General features: G+C 39.3%; 2 protein-coding genes and 1 long non-coding RNA gene across 6 annotated transcripts; 1 reads left to right on the forward strand and 2 right to left on the reverse strand.

Annotated features, from left to right (window-relative positions):
* Window positions 1–3421: 3421 nt before the first annotated feature.
* LOC133730879 (uncharacterized) lies at window positions 3422–5630 on the reverse strand. The gene is made up of 2 exons (XM_062158387.1): window positions 4587–5630; window positions 3422–3772 (listed from the first exon to the last, which is right to left on the reverse strand). The coding sequence occupies exons 1-2, from the start codon at window positions 5628–5630 to the stop codon at window positions 3422–3424; spliced, it is 1395 nt and encodes a 464-aa protein (XP_062014371.1).
* Window positions 5631–12112: 6482 nt separating this feature from the next.
* Window positions 12113–15910, reverse strand: LOC133734768 (G-type lectin S-receptor-like serine/threonine-protein kinase At4g27290). 2 transcript variants are annotated; one of them, XM_062162383.1, is made up of 7 exons: window positions 14527–15910; window positions 14170–14298; window positions 13865–14013; window positions 13562–13772; window positions 13212–13449; window positions 12984–13071; window positions 12113–12822 (listed from the first exon to the last, which is right to left on the reverse strand). In XM_062162383.1, exons 1-7 carry the CDS (start codon window positions 15791–15793, stop codon window positions 12514–12516), a joined length of 2391 nt encoding a protein of 796 aa, XP_062018367.1. In that variant the 5' UTR covers window positions 15794–15910; the 3' UTR covers window positions 12113–12513. The 2 variants fall into 2 exon arrangements, with proteins under 2 accessions (XP_062018367.1, XP_062018366.1); XM_062162382.1 differs by having other exon boundaries at window positions 12118–12822; window positions 12984–13134; window positions 14527–15909.
* A 1955-nt stretch (window positions 15911–17865) lies between these two features.
* LOC133734777 (uncharacterized) lies at window positions 17866–23723 on the forward strand. 3 transcript variants are annotated; one of them, XR_009858566.1, is made up of 8 exons: window positions 17866–18224; window positions 18654–18749; window positions 18980–19086; window positions 19189–19290; window positions 20201–20434; window positions 21542–21631; window positions 21777–21824; window positions 22436–23723. It is a non-coding gene; the product is annotated as an uncharacterized LOC133734777 (long non-coding RNA). The 3 variants fall into 3 exon arrangements; XR_009858565.1 differs by having other exon boundaries at window positions 18980–19032; window positions 21523–21631; XR_009858564.1 differs by having other exon boundaries at window positions 18980–19032.
* Window positions 23724–27013: the final 3290 nt, after the last annotated feature.

A 27013-nucleotide genomic window follows, 5' to 3' on the forward strand; every position in this document is an offset into this window, starting at 1 on the left:
AGAGAGTAGAAGCCAGCTCCCATCATTCCCCACCAAAGCAATTGCAATTGAGTACCAAAACCATGTTGTAGTGGGTGAGAGAAGAAAGCGGATATATCCAAGAAAAGAGTAGTGACTTTAAACCAAGATAAAATTGCGGACCAGACCTTCATAGAGAAAGAGCACTAAAAAAAAGGTGGTGGGCTGTCTCAACCGATGCATGACAGAGGGAGCACATAGAAGCAAAAGAAAAGCCTTGCTGAAGCAAGAGATCATCTGTTAAAAGGTTACCATGAAGAAATTTCCATAAAGTAACAGAGTTTCGAGGGCGAAAACACTGACGCCAAACCCATCTATCCCAAGGAACAATTTCTTGTTTACTCCTCTTCAACTCATAGGCTATAGATAAAGATAAGTTCCCATAAGAAGAATCCAACCACACTAGCCTATCCTCCATGTCTGAATAAGGAAGTCTAATAGCTGAAATTTCTGACCAAAGTGTAGCAAGATCAGCATATAAATTAGTAGAGCAATACCAAGAGCCATCTTTGATGAAATCAGAAACTTTGGCACATAATAACTTGCCAAGTTGATGGTCAATACCCAATTTGTCAACAACTGAACCATTAAGCCAATTACCATGCCAAAAATCAATTGAACGACCATTGCCCACTAACCATTTAGAGCTATAGAAAATATCCATAAACAAGGGTGGCATGCCAGGCCAAATAGATGATTTTTTATAGTAAGGACATGGCTGACCTGAATGTTGAAGAAACCGAGCAGAAAAAAAAGCAGCCGCTGGTGTAGACTTAGTTAAGAAATCCCAAAATTTTTTTAGGAGGAAAGCTTTATTAAGAGCCATAATATTACGAACTCCAAGACCGCCCTCCTTCAACGGAGCATAACACTTTTTCCAAGACACCGGATGATAGGCTCTAGAAGACACATTGCCGGTCCAAATAAAGAACTTGTTGCAATACAGTCCTTGGCCAAGCATAAATTGTGAAACTATGGGAAAGCATACTAACCACCACAGAATGGACCAGAGTTACCCGTCCTGCCATGGAGAGAGAATGCCCTCTCCATTGAGACATAACATTACGAATTCGATCAACCAAGACTTGGAAATAAATTCGCTTTGGTCGGCCAACAAAAATTGGCACGCCAAGGTACATGAAGGGCAATTTACCCACTGGAACACCCAACCAAGAATATATTAAAGTACGACGATGAACAGCTGACTTGCCCAAATAAACATGAGACTTGGTTTTGTTCACCAACTGGTCCAAGTTGAGGCCGTACTCCTCAAAGAAAGCCATAAGATTTAGTAGGCTTCTTTTATCGCCCTTACAAAAAACCATTATATCATCAGCAAATAAGACATGAGAAGGGACTTTCACAGGACGAGGAGAGGAAATAGCTTGGACATGCCCCATATCAACCAGACGTAAGATACCACGGCTAAGAACCTCTTCAGCAAGACAAAAGAGAAGAGGAGACAGTGGATCACCTTGTCGAACTCCGCGGCTACAACCAAAAAATCCCACTGGAGAGCCATTAAGTAAGATGGAGAGGCAAGCTGAAGCCAATATAGAACTAATCCATTCTACGAAAGTTGCATGAAAACCAAAAGCACTAAGAACCCTTCGAAGGAAGTCCCAATTCAGAGTATCAAAGGCCTTCGCTACATCAAACTTAATAGCAACATTCCCTCCACGACATTTATTATCCAACAAGTTAACACATTCAGAAGCTAGAAAGATGCAATCAGAGATTTGTCTTCCTTTTAGACAAGCAAATTGGTTCGGCAATATAATCCTGGAAGCAATAGGAGCAAGACGGTTTGCTAGTATGCGAGTAATAATTTTAAAAGAAAAATTAGCCATAGCAATGGGCCGAAATTGAGTGATAACATTAGCCTCTTGAACCTTTGGAATGAGCGCCACAAAGCTGGAATTTAGATTGGGCAATATATAACCTGACTGAAAGAAAGATCTAACAGCACGGACCACATCCAACCCAACAACATCCCAACAAGCCTGAAAAAAATGACCAGTATAACCATCCGGACCTGGGGCGCTATTAGCATTCATGGAAAATACAACATTTTTGACATCTTCAGCAGAAGGAATAGCAAGTAAAGAGCAATTTTCTGAATCCGAAACCATTGAAGGAATGAGATTTTCAACCAAACCTGTATCATCAATATTTCCATCCTCTGAAAAGGCACTTGTGAAATGTTGAACGACATGATCACGCAAAATATTAACATCATCCACCAAGTCATTCCCAATGCGAAGAGAAGTGATAGAGGAGCGTGCTCTTCGAATTTTTGCCAAAGTATGGAAATAGCCAGAATTTCTGTCACCTTCCCTGACCCATCTCACCCTAGCCTTCTCTGCCCAGAATTTTTCCTGAACCAACAAAGCATTCGACAAAGCATCCTGGGCTAAAAGTTCCTCAACATGACGCGCTTCAGTAAACCCATAAAGAGATATGGCTAGTTGAATTTCTTCAAGTGTAGCGCGTGCACTATCCACAGCAGTATGAACATTACCAAAGACATTAACATTCCACTCCTTGAGAATAGGTTTTAAAAGTTTAAGCTTCCTTTGCAGAATAAACATAGGACAACCACATACCTCAAAGGATTGCCATGCGGTGTGAATAATTTTAAGAAAATCTGAGTGCCCCAACCAAATCTTCTGAAAACGGAAAGGAATCGGGCCTTGTGAAACGTAGTTGGTAAAAGAAATCAAGAGAGGATTATGATTAGAAGAGTACCGAACCAAAGTGGAACAACTAGTCATCGGCCAAGAGTCTAACCATGGAATAGAACAAAAGCACCTATCCAACAACATTTCAATATGTGAGCCAACTCCTCGACCATTTGTCCATGTAAACGGTGACCCTTTAAGATCAATTTATGTCAAATGACACACATCCACCATAGTCTGAAAGTCGTCACAGGAAACACGAGTAGGCAGCCTACCACCAGTCTTTTCATGGGCTTCTAAGATTGCATTGAAATCACCAACTAACAGCATAGGACCCGAGAAGCTTGTATTAATTTGTTCAATTGCGGACCATAAAGGACGACGTGCCACACTAGTTGTTGCCGCATAGACAAAAACCAGACCATGAGCAATACCACCAACAAAAAACTGCACAAACAAATGTTGACTAGAAGAAGATATCATAGTAGGAGGTGATATGTTTGTTGAATGAATAACCCAAATATTAGGAAATAACTGACCTCGATCATTGACACCTACCAATTGCATACCAATAGATCTCCAAAAAGAATCAGGAATACGTGTCAAAGATGTCATTGGTTCCGATAAACAAAGGAAATCAGGGGAGTGCTTTCTAATCAAACTACGAAGAGCAGTTCTTGTAGGAGCATTAGCTAAACCCCGAATATTCCAAAAGATAATCTTCATAAATTAAGCTTTTGGGGAGGACCCCTATTTCTAGCGGGGTAACGGTCCACAATGCCCTCTTCTGGCTGCTGTCCGTCTCTTTTCTTTTTCCGTAGTTTCTTTTTCTGCCCTTTAGAAAGAACAAGGATCATATCTTCTAGTCCTGTATTACCATCACCTTTCAACAAGGAATTCACAGCAACCATTTCTACCTGTCCTCTGGGAGGAGTAACCGGAGTCTGATTAATTTCAGAAAAAATATTCTGACTTCGAGTAGGAATTTGGTCCTCCTCAATCAGATCATTCCAATCTTGACCACTTGAGTTATAAGGCACCAACGCATGAACAATTGGTTCTGGCTCCTCAGCCTCATTAGAGCAAGTGCACCCGTAGTCAAGAAAAGTCAAAGTCGAAAAGTCAAGAATTCGACCAGTCAAGTTACTATTCACTGCCACTGGACATAGGTTTGCACCCGTTTTTTTCTTGCCCGGTCAACACTGTTCACTTATTACTGTTCAAAAGTTTTACTGTTCATCTTTCTGATTAATTCAAAATGTTTACTGTTCACTTTTAATTGTAAGCCGTAGGATTGCAAATTTGATTGAAATGAAGGGCTGGGATTGCTTGACCGTTAGGCCCAGAATTCAAAACCCACCAACGGGAAGAATCCACGTGGCATGCCGGCCCCCTATCTCTGTCGCTACGCGACAAGCGACTGGCTTCACCTTCTTGTGGGTTGCGGCGCCACGCGTCGTCATGCTGTCCTCCACTTCCCTTGCTCGGCGCGTCGTTGGTTGCTGAGAACGTGCTCACGTCAGCCACTTGAAGGGCTGGGCTTGTGTGGCATGTGAGCTTGGTCGGTCATGGAGATGACTATTTTCTTGGCTGTAGTCAAGAAAGGCTGGGTTTTGCCCGGTCAAGCTGGAAACTCCTTTCTCCCACAGTCGGTCACCACGTAGGATTTCTCTTGACTATGACCAGTCAAGTTCCTTCCGCTGGACTTGCTCTTAGAGCTAGAATCATCCTCTCACTCCTCCATACTAGTGTTTTGTAAAAGCAATTGGTTAGACGGCTCATCCACAACACGTTGAGCAATGGCATCCAACTCCTCCATAACCGCCTCTTCAATAACCGATTGCGCCAGTTGGGCCACTGCACAATCAGTAGTAGCAGGAGAGGCACCAATATTGGTTTGAATTCTATGTTCTCCTGAATGGTTTCGGTAGGAACAATCGGTTCTGTTGACGTCGGAACCACCTCATGAACAGGAGGCGCTGGTGGAATAGTCTTATTTTGGTGATCAGAAACAATGTTCTTGTTGGAAGCCTGCTTGGGTCGATACTCTTGACGTAAGACACGATCAAATTTCTGCACAAGTTTTTTCCCTTGAGCATTGGGCACCATATTGGAACCTTTCAAATGTTTGCAGTGATCAGCCATGTGACCGACCATCCCACAATGAGTACACAAATTCTCATAAACAATTTCAATAGGGAAGCAATGAGTCTCCCGCTCAACCATCAAAGACGAAGGTAATTCACCAGCGAGATCCACGTCTACCAAGACTCGAGCAAAATACACGAATTGCCGCTCTTTTGTAGCTTTATCAATATGCAATGGAGTGCCCACACCCCTAGAAATCTCCATTAGATGCTGCTGATGCCAATAATCCTGACTCAAACCATATAATCTGACCCAAACTTGGGCATGTGTCTGTGGAAGAGTATCGCCCGGGACGAAGTCTGGCTTCCATTGCGTTAGACGAAAAATTCCATAAGGGAGGGTACAAGTACCTCCACCCCAAACCCTACGAAGGTCTTCTTCTGTGGCAAAGTGGATGTCAAAGTAACCCTTACCAAGAGGTACCAAACGCAATGGCTCTGAAGGGCGCCATAGAGCAGCAAGCAATCCCTTCAGGGTAGTAGTCTTTAGCGGTGTTGAACCCTTTCGTAGCAATAATCGACCAATAAGGTTGGTTTTAAAATTCTTCAATTGCTCTTGATATAGGGATTCATTGATCTTAACATAGATTTTATCCCCTCGAACGACAGGAGCAGGTAATTGACTAAGAGGAATTGATGATTCATTCGAGTTGGAAAGAACTGATGCAAAGCTGCGTGCCTTTGGGGCTGGTGGAGGAGAAGGCAAGGCCGCGTCGAGGCCGCCCATGAATGCCCGAGGACAAACAGAAATCCCAGGTGATGCACCAGAACTCATGGAAGGCATCTCGAAGCCTTAGGGAAAACCCTAGGACGCTGAAAGTTTTTTCCTCCAAAAATCTCGGACGCTAAAAGAGGAGTTTTCACTTTCTTTACGAAGCAAAGTTTTCAACTTTCAGAAAACATACAACCCAAGTAAGTCTGTGCTTTCAGTTCTTACATTTTACTCAGAAGTCAGAACCAATATTTGATGTCTCAGTTTGATATTGAATCTTTGTTATATTTCGATCAATTACTTGAAAATTGTTTAAAGAAAAACGTAAATTAACAGAGAGAGGGAGAGAGTAATTGTGTGTTTATTCTTCTCACAATGGAGGGTTTATATAGGAATACAAAGCTAGTGTGAAAGCTCTAAGATATTATCATTTTGGTGATAATCTTCTCTTGGTTGATGAGGGCTGCAGCTCCACATACTTGTCTTCAATGATGATAAGTGTCATGCTGTTGCTTCTTGTCATAAAGTATGTTACACAAGTCCTCATACACTCAAGTACCTATATTTATACACTCAAGTATCTATTACATGATATAGACATTTATACTATGACTCATACAACATGACTCATACAATATGAGTCATATATACTACAACACTCCCCCTTGGATATTTCATGTCAATAGTATTGTCTAGGCCGTGCGCTTCGAAATTGCCTCGTTAAAAACCTTGCCAAGTAATAAAACCCTGTGGGAAAAAACAACCTTGGTCGAAGGAGAAAAAGAGCACAACGCGCGTTGAGTGTGGAGTATGTTTCTAGATACTCCCCCTGATTTAGATACTCCTCCTTGTGTCTCCCAAACGTGGTGCTTCTCTCGTTGCCTCATTAAAAACCTTGCCGAGTAATAAAAACCCTATGGGACAAAAATAACCTCGGTCGAAAGGGAAAAAGAGCACAACACACTCTTCACGTTTCGAGACCATATATGTAGACATCTCCCCCTCTGATTGATCTTTAAGGAGGGTCTGTTGTTGCTGATTTTATGCTTGATGTTGTCGCTTTTGATGCAGCATTGCTTCATTTGTTTCAAAACAAGCAGCTTTATCTTAAATGCTTGTAGGCTCATCTGTGGTAGACTTCAAACCACAACTGTTCGAACATGCGTAACTATGGATCCAGTCTATATACATTCATGAACTTCTTCGTGAAGAGCAATAATCTCTGCATTGTTCTAAGATATAGCGACTAAGGTCTATTCTGTAGACCTTCAAGATATCGCGGTCTTTACCCATGGTGAACACTTCACCAGTTTGGGAAGGCCTTTATATGGGTCAACAGATACCCAATATCAGCAAAACCTTCCAAAACACTTATGTCGTTTTGGGGTAGGGATAGAAAACGCAGGCCAGCGTTTGGCGGCGTTTCTGGTGTGTGATGGGTTTGATTTCATCATCTCTTTGTAGGGATAGAATAAGCCCATATCGATCATACATCTCAAGTACCGAAAGATATCTTTTACACCAATCCAATGGCGTTTCGTTGGCGCAGAGCTATACCTTTAGCTAACAAGTTTATGTAAAAACGAGATGTCCAGTCTTGTGCATTGAGCTAAGTACAATAATGCTCTTATTCGCACTTCTGCCTCTAGCACATCTTTATCTGATCATCCTCCAGACGGAGAGGATCCTTTTCAGGATCAAGACTACGAATGATTATGGGGTGCTTAAAGGCTCGACCTTTGTCAAAATGCCTAAGCATCTATTAACACGGTGCTCAAGTTCCAAACTGAGGCATAATTGTGTCCCCCCAAAAATCATTCATCTCAAACTCGGATTTTAAGTGATCAGCGGTTTCCCTTAACTCTTTAAGGGCTTCTAATGAAGATCATGTCCAACATGAAAACTGCGATAGAATCCGAAACTTGTTTATGGAAACGCGCGGGCATATCCCTTCCCAATCAAGTAGTCACTTTAGTGAGCGTTTCATCTTTTATTGCAAACGCGCTCCGTGGTCTAGAGCCACTTGATTTGGGTAAATAAAGTTCACCATGAACTTTTCATGTATATTCTGTATCTAGATCCCCATAGAGATACGTATTGACCACATTTATAAGCTGCATGTTCAGTTATTTGGAAACTACCAAACTGACAGAGTAGTGGAGTGCAATGACATCCATTTACGAGAGAATGTGTCTCATCGTAGTCAATTCCAGGGCGTTTTTGTGAGAAGCCTTGCTCCATAAGGCGAGATTGCCATCTCTTTTTCTCAACACGCTTTCTAACGAAGACCCATTAGTCAATAGGTTTTATGTAAGGAGGTGTTGGCATCACTGGCTCAAAGGACCTTCCTCTTCGTTTAGAGAATCCATCTTAACCTGGATCGCATCTTTCCATTTAGGCCAAATTTCTCTACGTTGGTATTCATGCTTCAACGGAGCGTGGTTCGATATCATCAATCTCAACAAACTCATGCGCATCAAAATGCGCATCTACATCATCAATTATGATGGAGTTTCTATTCCACGTCTTATGTACACTAGTGTAATTTTCATAGAGCTCTATATTCTCAGAAATAGGTTCTGACGTTGAGGCGTCCCCCAACGATAACCATAATCCGGAAGATACTCATAAGACGGATGTTTGAGTGTCGATGATCCAAGGATTGTGCCAAAGTATTCTTCGAATCCACGGGCTTCCCACGCATCTTAGCTGGGGCCATGGCCTGTAACGCCAGAGTGCCACTTTCTATGGCGTTGGCGCCTTGCCTACCTCTGTGTAGGGTGGCGCTACTCTTATAGGGACGTCCTTCCTTGCAGGCATTTCTGCAGCAAATATGTGTGATCTCGTCACTTTTAATAGGGATCGAGATGAGACATAGTGGGGACAGACCACGACAATTCCTGTCGTTCCTGCTGAACATTCGTGTTCTTATCTCCCCCTAACGATGGGAAGACTGTCTCATCAAAGTGACATCCGTAAATCAAACGGGAAAGAGATCGCCTTTGCAAGGGCATTAAGTGGCGGACGATTGTTGGAGTCTCAAATCCAACTAAGTTGCTCACTTATTTGTAAGGACCTACCATAGGCACTGTGGCAGCGCAATTGGCACATAAATGGCTCACTCGAATGTGCGTAAGTACAAAATATTTGTACCTAGTCACTAGCTGTAACGCATATATACATTGAGTGGCGGTAGGTCGTAGAGAAATTAGCATAGTTGTATGCGATATTGCATCACCCCAAGCGGATATAAGGACAATGTCCGAACTACCATCGTAGTTATGTCCGCGAGACCTTTTGGGCGTGTATATGGGAATTTGATGTCCAACATCAGTCCCTTTGCAATAACCATCGAAAGTCTTCGATGTAAACTCTCTAGCATAGGCAAACCCAATTGACCTAAGGATGACGGGGGGTGAGCCCGTTGTCATATGATTTGTGCTAGGAGTATAGCATACGTAGCTTTTACGAGTGGATAATAGCACAACACGTGATCAGTGTGTTTGCGTGTCAACCAACATCATGAGATATTTAAACGTCCGCAAGTTGGTTGAACATTCTTTGCAAGAATGGTATATTTTCTTTGGTGTCCTTTGCATAGGATGGTATCGATCCTATCTTTGCTAAAGAGCAAGCTTTGCAAAACGAAGTAACTCTTTGGACCAATCTTTGGTTCGTACTTCTATTTGTTTTTTTAGGAATGGATGTTCGTGAAGTCTTTAATATACGGAACATCATATCACGACCTGGATATCCCAAACGGTCTTGCCAAGGCCTATATGTGTCAGAATCCCATAAGTCATCTCTTATGACATGGTTTGATTTAATGGCTCGAATAGTGGTTGCATACAACCCACTAGAGTGACACATAAGTTTCTCTAATACTCGTTTATGTCCGTAGTCATCAGAGGTAATGCAAATGAATTCTTGTCCATTCTCACAATGTGTTTCCACATGAAAACCATTGGCTCTTATATCTTTCAAATAATAAAGTTCGGAATTTAACACATGTCCATGACATTGAATAATAATGCGACACTTTATTAATAAGGAAAATAGCCAATGATTACATCAAAGTTTTCCAAAATCTATTCCATAATAAAATCAAACTTTAGACATTGTAGTTACTCAATCCGTTTGGTAACTCCAATGAAATATGACTAGGAAAGTAGAGAGATGTTGGTGGAGCGAGGCTCGCTTAAGTACCCCGATCTCAATTACTTTCCTAGACATCATACTACATTGGATGCGCCACATGAGAAAGCTTTTTAATACAATTGTCATTTGACTAAGGCACGTACATTTGCCATTCTTGGAAAATAGAAAGGACTATTCTAATCGAAGTCTGCGGCATCCTCGTGCTCTTTATCTGCAGCTTTGAAGTCCTCAGTGGTGAGAGTGATATCATCACCATCTTCATCTTCATCAAGATTGATATCTTCATCTTCAGCAAGATTGGTTTCTTGCTCTCTCAATTGCCTATACTCCTTGTAGCTTGCAGCTAGTTGGGTACTTACATGGCATTGCTTGAACCAATGCTCAATTGATCCACACCGATGACACCTGTCATTGTGGTTGCCTTCCTTCATTTGAGGTGTAGGTTGTCCACGTTGTGGATATTCCCTAGGAAGGTTGCTGCTACTACCACGTCTCATGGTGCGACCTCCACGGCCCAAATTGTTACCTCCCCGGCCTATGGTGCTACCATATCCTCGGCCCATGTTGCTACCGTATCCACCTCTCCCACGTGTGGAGTTGCCACCACGTGTGGAGTTGCTACCACGTGTATAGTTGCCACCACGTGTGTCCGCGTTAAAGTTGCGGTTTCCTTCTTTATTGGGGTGGTTATATGGACCCATTCGTCCTTCTTGTCCCCTATTATTAGGGTACCGCTCCTTGCGCCCTCTTTTGGGTGCATTATAATTTGTCTCGCGAACGCTCTTGGTTCCAATAGGCCTTGAATGATAATTCTTTACGAGGATGTTGTCGTGCTTTTCAGATACCGACATGATATTGATGAGCTCATTGAACCTCGTAATTCGTCCAGCATTGACTTCAGTGCGATATTGCTTTGATATCACAATTGCTGCGACGGGGATGGTGGAGAGAGTCTTCTCAATTAGTTCTTCTTCTGTGAGAGGTTTTCCACAGAACCTCAACATGGCTTTGAGGTACAGAGCTTCTGAGTTGTATTCAACAACAGACTTGAAGTCGGAGAAGCGTATATTGTTCCACTGAATCTTCAAGTCAGGGAGGAGGTAATCTTGGATATTACCAAAACGCTCTTCTAGCGCTACCCATAGGTCTCTTGCATCTTTGATTGACATGTATTCCAATCTGAGTGCTTTATCCATATGGCGTCGCATCAAGATAATAGCTTGTGCGTGCTTTGTGGGTGTTCGTTGGAACACAAGACCCTGGTTAGGTGCCTGGATTATAGGCAATATCCCTCTCGAAGTGAGATGGTTCTCAACGTCGGTTACCCAGCTATGATATTCCTAACCCGTTGAGTCAAGCATTTGAAAGTCGAGTCTAGGTTCATTCGACATCCTTGAAAATAAGAAGAGAAGATATATTAGTTTCGGAGTTTAAACTTCCACGAAATCTAAAATAATAAGATTTCCGAGCTATGCTACCAAGAAATCAATTTCCAATAATATTTAGATTTAGACCAAAACAATGATGTTTAATATGATCATAAATCGATGCTTGCGGACGTCCGAATATTATGAACACGCTTAGTTCATTGATTACGAACGCTCTTAGTTCGTTTAGCGTGAATTTCTATAATTCTGTTTTTTTTTATTGCAAGTTCCCGAGAAAAAGAAAGAGAGGAAAAAGGAGTAAAAACTCAAAAACGGGAACTTTTAGTAAATAATACCTTGAAATAGTGTTGTCGGAAATGACCAAAAAGTTGCCGGAAAAGTGTCCCGAAAGTCGCCGGAAAGTTGTCGGAAAAGTGTCCCGAAAGTCGCCGGAAAAGTTTCCCGAAAGTTGCCGGAAAAGTGCCCGGAAAGTCGCCGGAAAAGTGCCCGGAAAGTCTCCGGAAAAGTTGTTCGACAGATCTGTCGACAGATGTGTCGACAGCTGCTAGGCAGGGGCTCGGCAGATCCTTTCGGCAGGTCTCGGCAGCTGCTCGGCAGGTCTTCAGCAGCAGCTCGGCAGATCTCGGCAGGTGCTGTCGACAGCTTCTGCGCAGCTGCTCGGCAGGTCTCTGCAGCAGTTTGGCAGAAATCGACAGCGGTTCAAAATTTCCGGCAGCCGGTTCGGGCGGTTTCCGGCCAGTTCTGGCGGTTCTGAAACCGGTTCTGGGCTTCTTGGATCAAGGGCTTTGATATGTGCTAGGGTTTGGAGGTTTTTTGTAGGTTTGGAAAAATGGCTTTGATCGGATTATGAACTTCCTCTATTTTGACAATTTCGATTCTAATTCTAGAGCAATTTTGTGCTGATAACGTGTTTAAAGAAAAACGTAAATTAACAGAGAGAGGGAGAGAGTAATTGTGTGTTTATTATTCTCACAATGGAGGGTTTATATAGGAATACAAAGCTAGTGTGAAAACTCTAAGATATTATCATTTTGGTGATAATCTTCTCTTGGTTGATGAGGGCTGCAGCTCCACATACTTGTCTTCAATGATGATAAGTGTCATGCTGTTGCTTCTTGTCATAAAGTATGTTACACAAGTCCTCATACACTCAAGTACCTATATTTATACACTCAAGTATCTATTACATGATATAGACATTTATACTATGACTCATACAATATGAGTCATATATACTACAACAAAAATGAAACTTATAAAAGATCAGCAGTAAATAGTATCTCACACAGTTCAAGTAGATATATAGATTATTAGATGCATGGTTAACAGTTAACACACTGAGTTTTAGAAAAGCGATTCATGGTTTTGCCATCAACTGTATTCCACCACTGCTTCGAGGAAATAATAATTTATCGTGCCTCTAACTCTGTTACACTCATGTCATTTATTGAATATGATTCCAATTTGCTTGATGAAGAGTTCTCTGCTTCAAACGGATTCCTTTCAGTGAAGAAACCAGGTTGCTTTGGCACAGGCAATAATCCCTCACCGCCCAACATTAGGACCACAGATGCCATGTTTGGTCTATCTTCTGGTTGTTGTTGCACACACAACAGAGCTATGTGAATGCATCGTGACACTTCTGTTAGAGCATAGGAGCCATCCAACTTCTTATCCATTACTTCCAATGATCTTCCTTCAGTCCATAGACTCCATACCTGAAATTATAATGAAATTATTTGTGTATGAGTTGGCCATTCTGAATCTCTTATGTCTTTTGAAAGAAAACAATATCTGTAAAGCCATCTTCAACTTCACATAATTACAGAATAGTCTTGGTTGTTGAATAAATTAGGACAAGTTAATTCTTTCAGCTTACATGTCCTATAAGGTTAAGTTGGTGGTCTGGATGAATGAATCCCCTGTTCTTCTTCCCACTCACTATCTCCAATACCATGACACCGAAGCTATAGACATCAGATTTGATTGAGAAGAGTCCATCAACCATGTACTCAGGAGAGATATAACCACTGCAAGATGGAATTGCTAAGATATGTATCGACTAACTAATTAAGATAGACTAGAATACAAGTTGAGAGTTACGTACTATGTCCCAACCACGGTCTTAGTATTTTCCGATGTTTGATCTCCTACGAATGCTCTAGCCGTCCCAAAATCAGATATTTTTGGGTTCATATCTTCATCTAGTAAAACATTACCAGTTTTAAGATCTCTATGGATGATCCTCAGTCTAGAATCTTGATGAAGATAGAGAAGGCCTCGAGCTATTCCACCAATAATGTTGATGCGTTGATCCCAACCAAGCAATTTACTTCTTGTATCATCTACCAAGTTACTTATAGAAGTTAGTCCAATCTACAATAAATTCTAGACAAAATTTTAATATATATGGAGTATGATAAGACTGAGATATGTATGGGTTAATAGAAGGTCAACCAAATATGAAGTAGTCCAAGCTTCTATTGGGCATGTATTCATAAATTAACATTTTTTCATCTCCTTCAACGCAGCAACCAAGAAGCTTTACAAGATTTCTGTGCTGGAGTTTAGCAATCAACATTACTTCATTCATGAATTCTTTTATTCCTTGTCCAGAACATTTTGAAAGTCTTTTCACTGCTATGTCTTCCCCTTCTTTCAACGTGCCCTAGAACCATCTTTTAAATAAGTTGAAGTATATATTTTCAGAGGAAATAAAAGATGCTAGTCATAATATATATATGTTTTGTTCGTTACTACCTTGTATACTGGTCCGAAACCACCTTCTCCCAGCTTATAATTGTCTGAGAAGTTATCCGTTGCTTTAGATATGGTGCCCAAATCAAATTTTAGCAACTCTATATCTTCATTACCACCTTCAGTGTTTCCATGGATGTTCTTCATATATACTGAGGCAGTAGAACAGTGAAGAATTAGACTCAATAACAATAGGTTCATGATTGTTTTCCACTGAAGAAGAAAATAAATTCTCACCTTTCAATATTTTTCAGTTGACAGTACAATATAAATCTAGTTATATCAATAAACACAGAGATCATTTCTACCTGTTAATTTCTTCTTTCGTATGTAGAAAACCAATCCTAGTATAAGCACTCCCATGACTAATAACCCAAAGCTGACTATGATAGCCACCAGCTTCTTCATGCTAGATCTCTTGTTTGTCTTTATGTCACCTGAAAGAGAAGTAGATATGGTGTGAACAAGTTTCATGATTTTGAGCATATATAACTTTAGAGTATAATCAAGTCCAGATTAAATTTCTGTTCTTTTGTATTTTGCTTTGTTTTACACTACATCATCTTTATGTGTAATGATGTGGGAAAAAGTTGAGACAAGATCTAAATGTGGATCTTGGTGTATGCATAGCACAAAAAACGAACAAAACTTGAGAAGAAAGTTACCTAATTCTGAGGTAGCCATCTTTACAAAGAGGTCTTGCCCACCAGTATCAAATTCGTGTATGTCATTGAGTTCATCAAACCAGAGCAAACAGCCAATTCCTCCTTCCCTTACATCCAAATTTGCATAAGCAGTGCAAGTGCAGTTCTTCAAACAAGCTTTCTCACAGTCCTCAAGGGTCATTGTCAAGTCAAACCAGGACGAAGATGTGTCCGGCAATTTCACCCTTGTGAACTTCTTGAAGCCATCATTGCAACTCAATGGAGTTCTACGAAGACACCTGGTGGACGTTGAAGAATTTGGTCCGAAACCTTGTAAGCATGCACATAATCGAGGATAATCAACACTGCAGAGAGAAAATGCACCGCACACGTTATAAGCGTCACACTGATCCGCCGGAGCTGAGAACATGACGCGATTGCTATTTGTTATGCCACTCCACATGAAGCTTTGCAAATCGCCTGACCTGTTGAGCACTAATCTTGATTCAACTGAATTGCTCAGGAGCTCATATTTGTAGTATACTTCATTCTCATTTGACACAAAGTCAAGTTTGAACAACTGGTTCTGAGATCTAAGTTGAGGAGTTCCTGTGAAGCCAAGGCCATTCCATGACCCCAACCTGTAATGTGCTATGGAACCATTCCTAACAACTAGTTGGGGATACCCACTACGATCTAAAGAGAATGAAAATTGTCCTGGAGCAGGATCTTCTGGTTCTTTCCAAGATGACAGAAACCTGTTTAGGCCGGTTTTTAAGTCCCATCCGATCTTCATTCCTGGTAGTAAGGTGTCACTTGGATAGTCAAAGCTCTGCCACAGAACTTTTGAGTCCTCCTCTGATCCATCTTTCACCACGAAATTGCCCGACTCCAAGAGTTGAGCAACTGGGTTACTTATGTTGCTTGAAGTCTCGTTGGATGATGACCAGATAATACTATTTTTGCCATTGAACAGAACGAGAACTCCTTGGCTAGTGAGATTCAAAGCTCCCGAGTGATCAGTAAGGGGAGTTTCTTTGTTGCACACCCATACAAGTTTCTGAGGAGATATGTTATTGTACCATATTCCCACGTATCGACTCTTCGAATTACCTGGGCTAAAGAATCCCAATTCGAAGCTTCCTCCAGCTGAAACTAGGGTACTCCCTCCATCTTTGATTGATACTCTTGGATTAATGGTAATGATGTCTTGGATACTGGTAGTGTAGGTACTTAGAAGGGAGAAGATAATTGCTGAGAAAACAAAAGGCATTGAAAAGATTTCCATTAGAAATTAAATTTTGGAAAACATGAAAAGATTTAGGAATTTCTACTTTGGAGCTTCATGTTATGCTCTAGTGATCCTTCAAGGTTACTGTTATTAGTAGGAAAATTAGAGGTTGGAGATCACGACAAAACCTTAATTATACTGCAGGTAGAAAGTCATAGGCTTTTAAGTTGGAAGTTGGAACAGGGTAATAATGGTGATTTAAAGCAGTTCTAACTGACAGTGACGATCACTGCAGCTAGGTGTTTCTGTACCTTAAAATTAAATTCTGAAAATTGATGTGCACTGAGAATTGAAAGAACAACTTATCCGGCCATTAAATGACTGCAATAAGCAGGTGGAATCTTTAGACTGATAAGAGTGGGAAGACCAAACCTTAGCCACTAGCTTAATTTGGTAGACTGTGAATCAAATCTGATTCTTTGTTTGGTGTATTTGAATCTTGGCTATAATGACAGGAATTAATTATTTGGTGTATTTGAATTTTGAATTAGTGAATGTATGGAGGATTGGTCCATGCTTACATGAACCTGATTCAGTTTTCTAGTCTTTGGTTTGAGAAGAAGCCATTCTTAAGTCTTGTGTCGGTGGTGGATTTTTAGGCCGTCGAGTCGTTCTATGTCAAATTCAACTACTAACACCAGAATTAGGTGATTAGAATTTAGGGCTCTAACCCTAAGTATTTAAGAGTAAACGTCTAAACCTTGAGCCCCAAACGGGATCCAACCATGAATTATTTGAGTAACATAACTGTGGTTCTTAATTCAATAGATTTGGGGTTTTAGAGCATCTTTAGCAGACTCTCTATTTTAGTTTCGTAGCTATTTTAGAGAGCATTTGTAGCTTTTTATCTATTTTAACAGCTGCACCAGACTCCTAAGTGAGTTTCTATTATAACTTTTAGTTATCTCACTCCTAAATATAGAGAGCGAGATGAGGCTCTCTATAATTTAAAACATTCATTTTGAGTTACTTTACGTAATTTATAAATACATTTAAACTATTTAATATTCCTTTACAAAATAATATAAATTCAAAATTAGCTAAAATAGAGAGCACTGATACAGACATATTTCTAAAGTGGCTAGCCAAAATAAAAGTGTTTAGCTAACATTTGACTCAAAAATAGCTAATATTGCTAAAGATGCTCTTATTCTAGTAGGGTTTATTATTATTTTTAGGTTTAGATTTTAGCTAGGGGTTTACGATTTAAGAATAATTAAGATGGAGGGATTTAGCCATAATTCCTAGAGACTCACATTCATATTTCCTCATTCCCTATTCACACCCTACCCATAAAAAGAACACCCCTTTGGCTTACACTAGTGATCACAGTGGTATACAAACCTCGATTTTAGTATGTTAATCATCTGACTTCTAATTCAAGACATGTTTTGTTGTGTTTAAGAGAAAAAAGATTCGGAAGAATAAATCTCATCAATAATAAGGACCTAAAAAGATTACAAGTGCAAAATCGTATAGTACAAATAAAACCTAATCAAACATTAATTAGGAGATCTAGAAGATGTAGACTGAAATAAGTAACTGTGTTTGGGTTAGGCAGGCACATTTCCTTACAAAAAAAGCCTAATCAAACATTAATTAGGAGATCTAGAAGATTCTACCATATTACAACTTAAACAAGTAATTGTGTTTGGGCCAAGTAGGCACACGTAATTCGGGTTTCCTTCAACAAAATATCAATTTTAGTTTAGAGGAATGAAATTGAACACTATTATAATGTTTTTTTTTTCCTATCAAAACACTTTTATAAATTTTTAAATTTTTTTTGCCTAAATAAACAACTACCAATGGGCTTTTTTGGGTCTAAAATATACACCGACCTTTTATTTGTTTTTTTGATAACCAACGACCTTGTTTTTGTTTGAAACATTTACTATACATACATCTAAAGCGAATCACTGTTCCTTGCCACTGTTCATTTAACAGTGAAATGACTTTTTGCCCTTCTATTTAATAGAAATGTCCTTGACTGTTCATTCAACTGTTCATAGTGAACAGTAAAATGACGAATTTGCCCTCCTTTTTTTCTTTAGGTGCAGCTCTAGATATTTTCTGTCTCTCACTCTTTACCCCAACAGCTGTACGTCTCCTGAGAGTTCAAGAACGATCCAGAGAGCCATGAAGAGATAGAGTGAGAGAGAGGTTAAATTCAGGAAAGATAAAGAATTCATCTCAGCACGATGTTAGTTGCTCTTCATCCCGAGACTGATCGGAGAGGCACACAGAGAAAGAAGTGGGAGAGGGATCTAGGTTAAATTTGGGATTTTGAATTATGGATTTGATGTAAAATGTCCGATTTTGATCGTAGACCGCTGAGGTAGGAAAAAGAAGAGGAGATCGGAGGAGGGTCTGGGTTTGTTTTGGAAGAGGTCGTTGGGCTTTCAACAGAGGAAGAATGTGGTTTTCGGTGAGTGTTTTTGTTTCTGAATTGTGTGTATTTGTATATTAAGATGACAGTGATGATGATTTTGTTATCAAAACTGATTAAACCAGAAAATGATGGACGGTTGATTGAAAAAATTACAAGGTAGAGTTTTGATTTTTTGTTGTTTGAAAATTTTGGGTTTTGCTTTCGAGAAGAAGGGAAATTTTGGGTGGTGGGTACAAGTGATTTTGTCAGTCTTAAGTATTTATCATCTTTTGAAGGTGATGGGTTTACTGATGAAGTTGACATTTTTGGTGATGATTATACTGATCAAGTCAAAAAAATTTCGCATTTCATTGTTTGATAACCTATGTTTAATGGTGGTATAAAGTGTTTACATGATTTTGTTAATGCTTATTCTACTGGGTATTCTTGGATCGCATTAAAAATGCGTTCTTTGTCCTTTTGCAGAGTTATAGAAGTTCTTTGAATTAAGGCCACTCAATTGCAATGGGCATTGGATAGAGGAGTTTGTATGTTTAGTAAAGCACTGGAATTTCTATCTGGGTTAGTGATTTTTTGAGTCACTTTGTGAAAAATGAAGCAAAGTTTTAGTCTTTCAGTTCCATTTATGATGTCAAAATGTTGTAGTTATGTACCAATTTGGGTTATTTGATGCACTTATCTGGGTAGGTGAGAGTTTTTTTATATTTCTTTCTTTCGTTAATTGAAGCTCATCTGATTCAATTGTTTATGTGTGGAATTTGGTTTTGTAACTTCTCTGTTTATGATTGCAGAGATGGAGCTATCCCCGGTCTCACTTTGACAATTGAAAGAAACCTCCTTAAAGGTATACAATGCCAATTATATATCGAAGTATACATTTCCTAGATTCATGCGTAAGGTAATTGGCTGATTTGAAGAAAGTAATAATAAATTGAGTTGGACAGAAATCAAGTATAGTGGGTTTGTGTTCCAACATTCTGAATCTGTTTATATTGGACAGATTTCCTATTATTCATGCCAATTATATAGGTCTCCTTTCTTCTTTGGAAGGGAGGAAGAAGCCGTGAAGAAATCAAGGCTGGTCTGCACCGAAACATTGAAGGTATTACACTCTCCATTTGTTTATATGGTGTGAAACGAAGTATTGTGAGTATGATCGTAGTGTTTATTTGATTTGTTTGTGCCACTTGATTGATCTTTTCTATGTGGGTGTCAATATTTGGATTGAAAGACCAGTAATGTTGATAGGATCAGAAATTTTGTGTGATTATCAAGAAAGTAGTGCGACTATAACTTCAATGGGACAGAGGAAAGGTGAACGAGGAAAATGATGAATAACAGTGCAAGAAAAGAAATTAAGCACTCCATGCTTGGTACCTTTTATATGTTCAGCACAAGTAACAAGTAACAAGAAATCTCATCACTTTTGTTCTTGCTTTTTTCCACTTTTGGCTGATACCAAATAATCCAGGGTTTTTCCACCTATACTGATTTGTAGTGCAACTCTAATCAAGTTGCAAAGTCTGTTAGTTTTGTCATTTTTGTGTACAATATTTTTAGTTCCATTTTGAACTTGGACCAGACAAATCATAAATGGTTATATTAAGTTTGATTGCTTAGTGATTAAAATAATACTGGCATGGTTGTTAGCCGCTTTTTGAATTGCTCCTTTAATTTCCGCTTCTGCCAAACACTTCAATCAAATCTATACACATAAACAACCTGTATATATGTACTCATTTATTCCACAACATTTTCCCTCATCTGTATTTCCACCTTTCTTTACTCTTCTATAATTTCTTTTCACAGCTTCTAACACATAACAATCTCTTAATCAACGTTTCTTTCACTTGCAAACAATCAACAATCAGTTCCCGCGGCAACGCGCGGACCTAATTTCCTAGTACACTATATACTAAAGGAGGGTTGGTGTTCATCTCTCCTGTTCATTTAACAGTAAACTGGCTCCAAATGGAATGACGCTTTTGCCCTCTCTTGAAATTTTTTTGCAGCCTCTGCCACCGAATATATCGAGTCTTTCCCGTTGATTTCCTCTTTCTTCTACAGTCGTGTACTCATCTTTATCAAATCAAGAACGATCGAGAAATAGAGAGAGATCAAGAAATCGGGTGCGTTTCTTTGCTTTGCACGAAGAGATAGAGAGGGAGATCGGGGGCAAATCTCTAAAGCACAGAGTCGTCGCCGAATCAATCCAATTGGGTTCCAAAGTTCGAACCTTTAATCTGGTAATTTTCTCACTTAATTCTTCTCAGGCCTGATTGCATCCGAATCTGAATACTGTCTCCTTTGTGTTCTTCTGGGCTTGCTTATTCTGGATTTTGTTTAAAGTTGTGGTCTTTGGATGGAAATTGGAGGTTTCGAATTTCTGGAATATTGTCTCGATTCGATTCTTCTGGGCTCGGTTATTGTGAGTTTTGGTTATGGATGATTTTTTGGTTATCCATCGCCATTTTGGCCTTTATTGATTTCCGTTTCGCTGGTTTTCTTTACTGATATGGTTTTGATGCAAAAAATCGATGCCTTTTGTCTTTGTTTTCTGTTGTTGCTATAAGATACGCATATAGAGTTTGTTATTTTATATGTTTGAATGGCTCTCCCTCTTTTTCCTTTATCAACGATATTGGGATTGATTGATTTGTATAGTAGGTACCGAAATTACTTACTGTTCTCTCAATCCCTTTGAGAACGAGAGGATCACATTCAATAACATTACATCTTCTGTTACTGTTCCTGTTCAGATAAAAGTCTGTATCGCTAAAATTGATTTGGGAGAGGAGAGAATCATATAGACTTATTAAGAAGATGGACAAACAATACTTTGCATCTTTGCTCACAGTTCTAAAAATGATTAGGATATCTTTTCAATTTACTTTACAAATTGGTTTCCAGTTAAGATATAATTAATTTCTTTTTACTCATCTAAACCCTAAACCCTAAAGATGCAAACAAGGATAAAAAGATGTACATAGACTGATTTATAGGAATAGCAATAAATTAGTTAATAACAGTTTTGTAGTTTTACCCTGTCTCATCTCTGTTCCATATCTCACATATTTTCAAGATACGTGAACTGTTAAGTTTGATAGAGCAATACAATGAATAAGAATTTTTATGTCACTATCATTCATTTCAATTATGTAAACCAAACCTCAGTGTATCAGTTTGCTTGGTAACATTCTGTGATCAATTTCAAATAAGAATTTGCTATTGTAACAATTTTTTTTTTCCTTTTGGTTTTTGCTTTGGTTTACAGAAATATTGCGTTGAGATTACTTTTTGTAGTTATATAATTAGTTTGATAATTTTGTTGCAGTTTTGTTCGCTTTTTACAGATTTTATGCAAAAAAGTGTACGCATCATTGCAGTGCCGCTGTTCCTTGGTCTGCTGTTTAGCATTCTCTCCATCTTTTATTCTTATTCAGGTATAAATCTCTAATTTTTGTTAGGTCAGCCACTGGTTTCATTTGGTTTCATTGTATTGTGTTGTTTTTCTACATTGAGTTTATAGCATCTGCAACGATGGTAAATTTGTTATAAAGTTTTAATTGTTCCTATTCTATTTTACAGATTTTGGGAACAGTGTGCTGTCGGACAGTTTAATTGTCTGCAATTCAGGTATATATTTGACTTAATGTCGGACAGTTTATTTTTCTATGCATTGATGTTTCAATAGCGTTGATAAAAGAATCGATGTGAACTGCAGTATTGATTTGTCGGTTTCTTAGATGAGTAAAAATATTGTGTAGTTTTGTTTCATGGTTAATGTTTTTTTATGTGTTGTTAACAAATTGTTAATATTTGCATTTCTATTGTGTTTTAATTAAATTTGCAGATTTTAGTCTTTTGTGATGTGATTATTGTGATGTTTTGATGTGTGTGTTCCCTTTTTTTTTTAGTTCAAACATCGTCGCGATGACCCATTATGATGTTTGGATTTTATTGTTCCATTTCTGTAGCCAGTTTCTTACTTTCTGTGTTACATTTGCTTAAACTTGCCGGTAGTTTACATTGTGGACCTCTACTTTTCGGTATGTAGATCAATGGACAGAAGCATTGATTCTTTTGTTGCCTCTGCATGAACCATTCTGATTTTAATTTATCTGATGGAATATATTTGTCTGCATGATAGGAGCATTTTAATGTGGTATTTTAATAGTTAATTCCTCACATTTTGCTTAGTTAATTCCTTAACGAATCGATTTTTAACTTAATTTCTATTTTTTTAGGTACATTGGAGTAGATGATGATGAAATGAGCATTAGGTCCATAATTATCTATAAATGATGGAGAAAAATGGAAATGTACTAAAAGGTCAATTTTACACATTTTCCTACTACGGCTAGGAGAAACCAAGTCAAGCAAGGAAGAAGGAGCGGCCGCCTGACTAAATGAACTCCAAATGAGCTGAAACTTTCCAGATCCATTCTAGACATCCTAAGGATCATTTCTTATGAAGAGTGCCAGAGCTAGTTTTGAGTGGAAGGCCTTCAAACAATCAGTCCAATTTTCTACAGAAGCAAAACTGGAAAACTGGACCTATAAGAGGTCCAACAGCATTTCCAGCCCAACCGCATGGAATAAAGCTCTGAAAATTTGTCAGGATGATCTACACTCATAGTGGAACATTTTTTATGAAGAAGTCGAAGGCTCATTCTGAAGTCTTGTTGGAGAAATAATTGAAGGAATAAAGGGGCAGAAACTGATCTAAAACCAGCTCAATATTCACATGTTCATGTTTCCTACCCACATAAAGAAAGTTAGATGCTTTTCTTTTTTTCCTTGGATATATTTTTCTACTACAATCTCTTTAATAGATCATCATCACTTCCATGTTTCTGCACTTTCATGCTTTGCTTTCATTTCATCATTTCTCTATCTTTTCCATATTTTACAAATCACTTTCATACTCCACTTTCATTATTTTTCTTCCACTCATCATTTCACTCTTCTTTTTCTTCCCTATATAAACACATTCTCCTCTCATTCTAAAACACACATTCCTTGATCCATTTCATCTTCTTGTCTTACCATTTCCTCTCCATTTTCCTTAGTTATCACTTCCTCTCTTCTCATTCTCTCACACACCTCTTCCATCACATATGCACACCATCCACTGCCCTAATTCAGAAACCACGCCTCCATACTCTCCCCTCATCATAGCTCACGAGATCCCTACTCCAAGGAGAAGCCGTAGCCTCCATCTTCCATCAAATCATCTTCCATCATCTTGTCGTACTCCTGCTTTGAAGACGCCTCAAGCTTTCTTGAAGAATAATCAAAGTGAGATCGTGATATCTACTACTCTCTACGGTTTATTCCTTTTGTACTTTTCGAATTCAATATGTATATGGTTTTGGATTTCCAAACTATGAGTGAGTAATTTTCTTGTTGAGAACTAGTATGAAATCCTAGTTATGTGATGGACTTTTAGCTTTTGAATCTCTTTTTCAATTACAAGGTTTTGTGAATGCTTTGTTTGATTTTATTTTATAAAATCTTTTATATGTTTATGTCTTAGATTGATCACCTAAAATATGAGCATGTAATTTGGAGCTAGTTTTAAGGTGCGTTCACGGTCTTAAAACACTAAAGTAGTAAAGCCTACATGTTAGGTGAAATCAAACAAATAGAATACATGCGAGGATGGCGTTCCTCACTAGTTTTGTACTCTAAAATCAATCTTTCCAAAGAGCTTAATGTGTTTATGTGTGCTTAATGAGTTAATTTGATAGGGTAGCGTTCTACACCTTGATTGCATATAAGCAAGCTTAGGATGCAATGCGTTCACGGTTCTAAGTAATTTTGGGAAAAATAAGGCTTTAGCGGCGATCCTAAAGTTCTTGATTGGTTTCATTCACATGCCTTTGTAATTAAAGATTAGGTTAAATTGTCTTTCTCTGATCATAACTAGAGGTGGATTACGAAGTTCTCAACGTCCATATATCTGATTTAGAATTCCTAAAAATTGCAACGTTTTCTTTCTATTATTATTATCTGCATTCTTAAAATCCTAACCCCCCCCCCCTTTTCATTTATTTTTGCGTCAATTTTATTTTCTCTTTTCTTTCTTTAGTTTTCGATAGTCTTATTTCAATTAACGTAATTTGTGAAAGTACCCTCAATCCCCGGACTGAACGATCCCTGCTTATCCTATACTAACAATTGTCTTTTGCAGATTAATTTTGTGCGCTTAATTCAGGCGTACCACTGCACTATTTGGATCACTAAATAGTTTTTGATTTGGCTAATTTTTTTAAGTAGTGATCCTTGCAATGAACCTAAGGAATAAACTATTTTCGACAATGGAATCAACTACGTAGTTGCTGGACGGAGGGAGGTTTGCAAATCGCCCTCTTAAAATCGGGTTTTATCTATGTATATGAGAGACCAACTAACTTCCATTCATTTCAAGTTGGCTTGGTTTAAACTGCGTTTATACTCCTGGCTTGAAGATAATTTATGCTTTCCTTATCAATTGCAATTTAATGGAATATAAAAAGAGGCCACTTTTAGTTCTTCGAATTGATATATACCTCATCTAGCTTTTAGAACCACCAGACTTTATCACCATGTACCAAATCATGTGTCCAGAAATCCCAAACTAAAGTTGTGGATCTTTGCTATTTGGATTGTCAATTTCACAGATACATATGAACTCTTTAATTTAATTTATTTCTCTTTTTTTTTTTTTTAATTATATGATTCAGACAAGGATTGGAATGAATTTTGAATGGACTAATTTGAAACCAACCAAGGATCTAACAAACAGATGTAATACATGAGTGATCCCCGCTTTGAATTATCAATAGTCTTTACATTTCCTGTGGAATTAATTAGGGCTTTCGTTTGAATATAAAGGACTTATTCTCACATGTGGTCTGGGCATCGAACCCCCTGTTAGAACAACTACATCTCCCCCAAACTTCAGCCATCTGCTTCTCCTACATTAACTACATAGGCTGTTATGATTCTTGTGTATCAGTTTAGATCATAGCTGTAAATAGGATTTAATAGGATTTAATCACAACATTGTAACTGCAGCAGCTAGCTGCATATATATATGTGTATCCTTGCAGATATCAATACATTGAAAACTCACATTCTACACCCCTCATCAGCCTAGGTCTAGGATCCTCACCTGTCATCCCTTTTATTTTTCTCCTGTAGCTTCTGTGTCTTCCTCTCCCAACTTCCATGGCCACCCCACCTTCCTCCATTGCTCCTGCCCAAAACACTGCCCAATTCACCAAATTAACCGAAACCAACTACTTAACTTGGCTTCGCCAACTTAAACCTTACCTTCATGGCCAAAAACTTTGGGTCTATGTCGATGGGTCTATCCCTGAACCTTCTCCCACCACCACCACAACTGCCACCGAAACTGCACCAGCCAAAACCATTCCCAATCCTGATCATGAACAATGGTTCACCATTGACCAACAAATTGTCAGCCTTCTTACCACTTCTCTGACTGAGAGTATTGCTCAGCTCACCATTGGCTACGACACCTCCAAAGGAATCTGGGACTGTCTTGCTCGCCATTTCTCGCAGCGTTCTGCTGCCAGCGCCTCCAGCCTCAAGTTGTAGCTTCTTGAGCTTCAAAAAGGCTCCCGATCAGTTGACGATTATCTTTGTCATGCCAAATCAATCGCGGACTCTCTGGCTGCCATTAACAAACCTGTTCCGGATGACGATTTGGTGCTTGCAACGCTTCACGGTCTAGGGCCTGACTACCTTATGCTCCGGACAGCGCTGACTCAGACTTCCTCTCTCCCAGACTTCACAGAACTAAGAGCCCGAATCCTTGCCTTTGATGCCCAGCAAATTCCATTCCATGACTCTTCTGCCGCTCTATTCCATCACAGCCCAGCCCCCTCTCGCCGTGATCAGCCACCACGGTCCAATACAGCAAGCCGGCCTTCCACCGGACATCGCCAGAATTATGGCGGGCGCAACAGACGCAATCATCAACGTCCTTCGTTCTCACCAATGCCCCATCAGCAGGTTCCATCTTTCCCTTGGGCTGCTAGGCCTCCTTGGGCTCAGGGTCTGCTTGGCCCATCACCTCAATGGTGCCACAATTGTCGCACTACTCAACATGGGCTGAATCAATGCCCTCACAGGTTTAGTGGACCACATTCCACTCCTCCTTTTGCTGGTGCCCATTTTTCAAGTGATCCGAATTGGTATCCTGACACCGGTGCCACACATCATATGACCTCCATGCCTCTGCACAATTCCCAATCCTATGGTGGCCCTCACAATGTTTTTATGGGAGATGGTAGCTCTATGCCAATCTCCCATACTGGTAACCTTCCCTTAAATCTTGGAGATTCCAATTTCTCTTTACGTAATGTCTTCCGTATTCCGTCAATCCGTAAAAATCTCCTTTCTGTTGCTCGTTTTACAAAGGATAATCTTGTCTTCTTTTTATTCGCTCCTGATTACTATCAAATATATTGCTTACGTACTGGTCGTTTGTTGTTTCAGGGCCCATGTAAAGATGGCCTCTATCCGCTCCGCTTGTCTTCCGAGTCCACCATTCCTCATGCCCTCTCCTCTGTTCACTCGTCTCTTTGGCATAATCGCTTGGGTCATCCCTCGTCTTCTGTTTTAGCTCGTTTGGGGTCCACCATTGGCTCCAAAATTTCTCTTAGTTCCTTTTTGTAATAATTGTGCCCTAAGCAAATCTCATCAATTACCTTTTCCATCCAATCATATTTCTGCTACTTCTCTATTTTCTATAATTCATAGTGATGTATGGATGTCCCCTACTTTGTCTACATCAGGATTCAAATATTATG

The sequence above is a fragment of the Rosa rugosa genome, chromosome 2 (genome assembly GCF_958449725.1).
Source record: "Rosa rugosa chromosome 2, drRosRugo1.1, whole genome shotgun sequence".
NCBI lineage: Eukaryota > Viridiplantae > Streptophyta > Magnoliopsida > Rosales > Rosaceae > Rosa > Rosa rugosa.

Bases quoted from the DNA above. Each gene is read 5' to 3' on its own strand.
- LOC133730879 (XM_062158387.1), bottom strand. From the start codon at position 5,630: ATGCCTTCCATGAGTTCTGGTGCATCACCTGGGATTTCTGTTTGTCCT. The intron at 3,773-4,586 runs GTGCCTCTCCTG...TGCTCTAATGAG, and splicing joins TAGAATTCAAACCAATATTG to GCTGAGGAGCCAGAACCAAT.
- LOC133734768 (XM_062162382.1), bottom strand. From the start codon at position 15,793: ATGGAAATCTTTTCAATGCCTTTTGTTTTCTCAGCAATTATCTTCTCC. The intron at 14,299-14,526 runs GTAACTTTCTTC...CTTCTCTTTCAG, and splicing joins GATGGCTACCTCAGAATTAG to GTGACATAAAGACAAACAAG. The intron at 13,450-13,561 runs GTTGACCTTCTA...GTAACTTGGTAG, and splicing joins CTTGGACTACTTCATATTTG to ATGATACAAGAAGTAAATTG.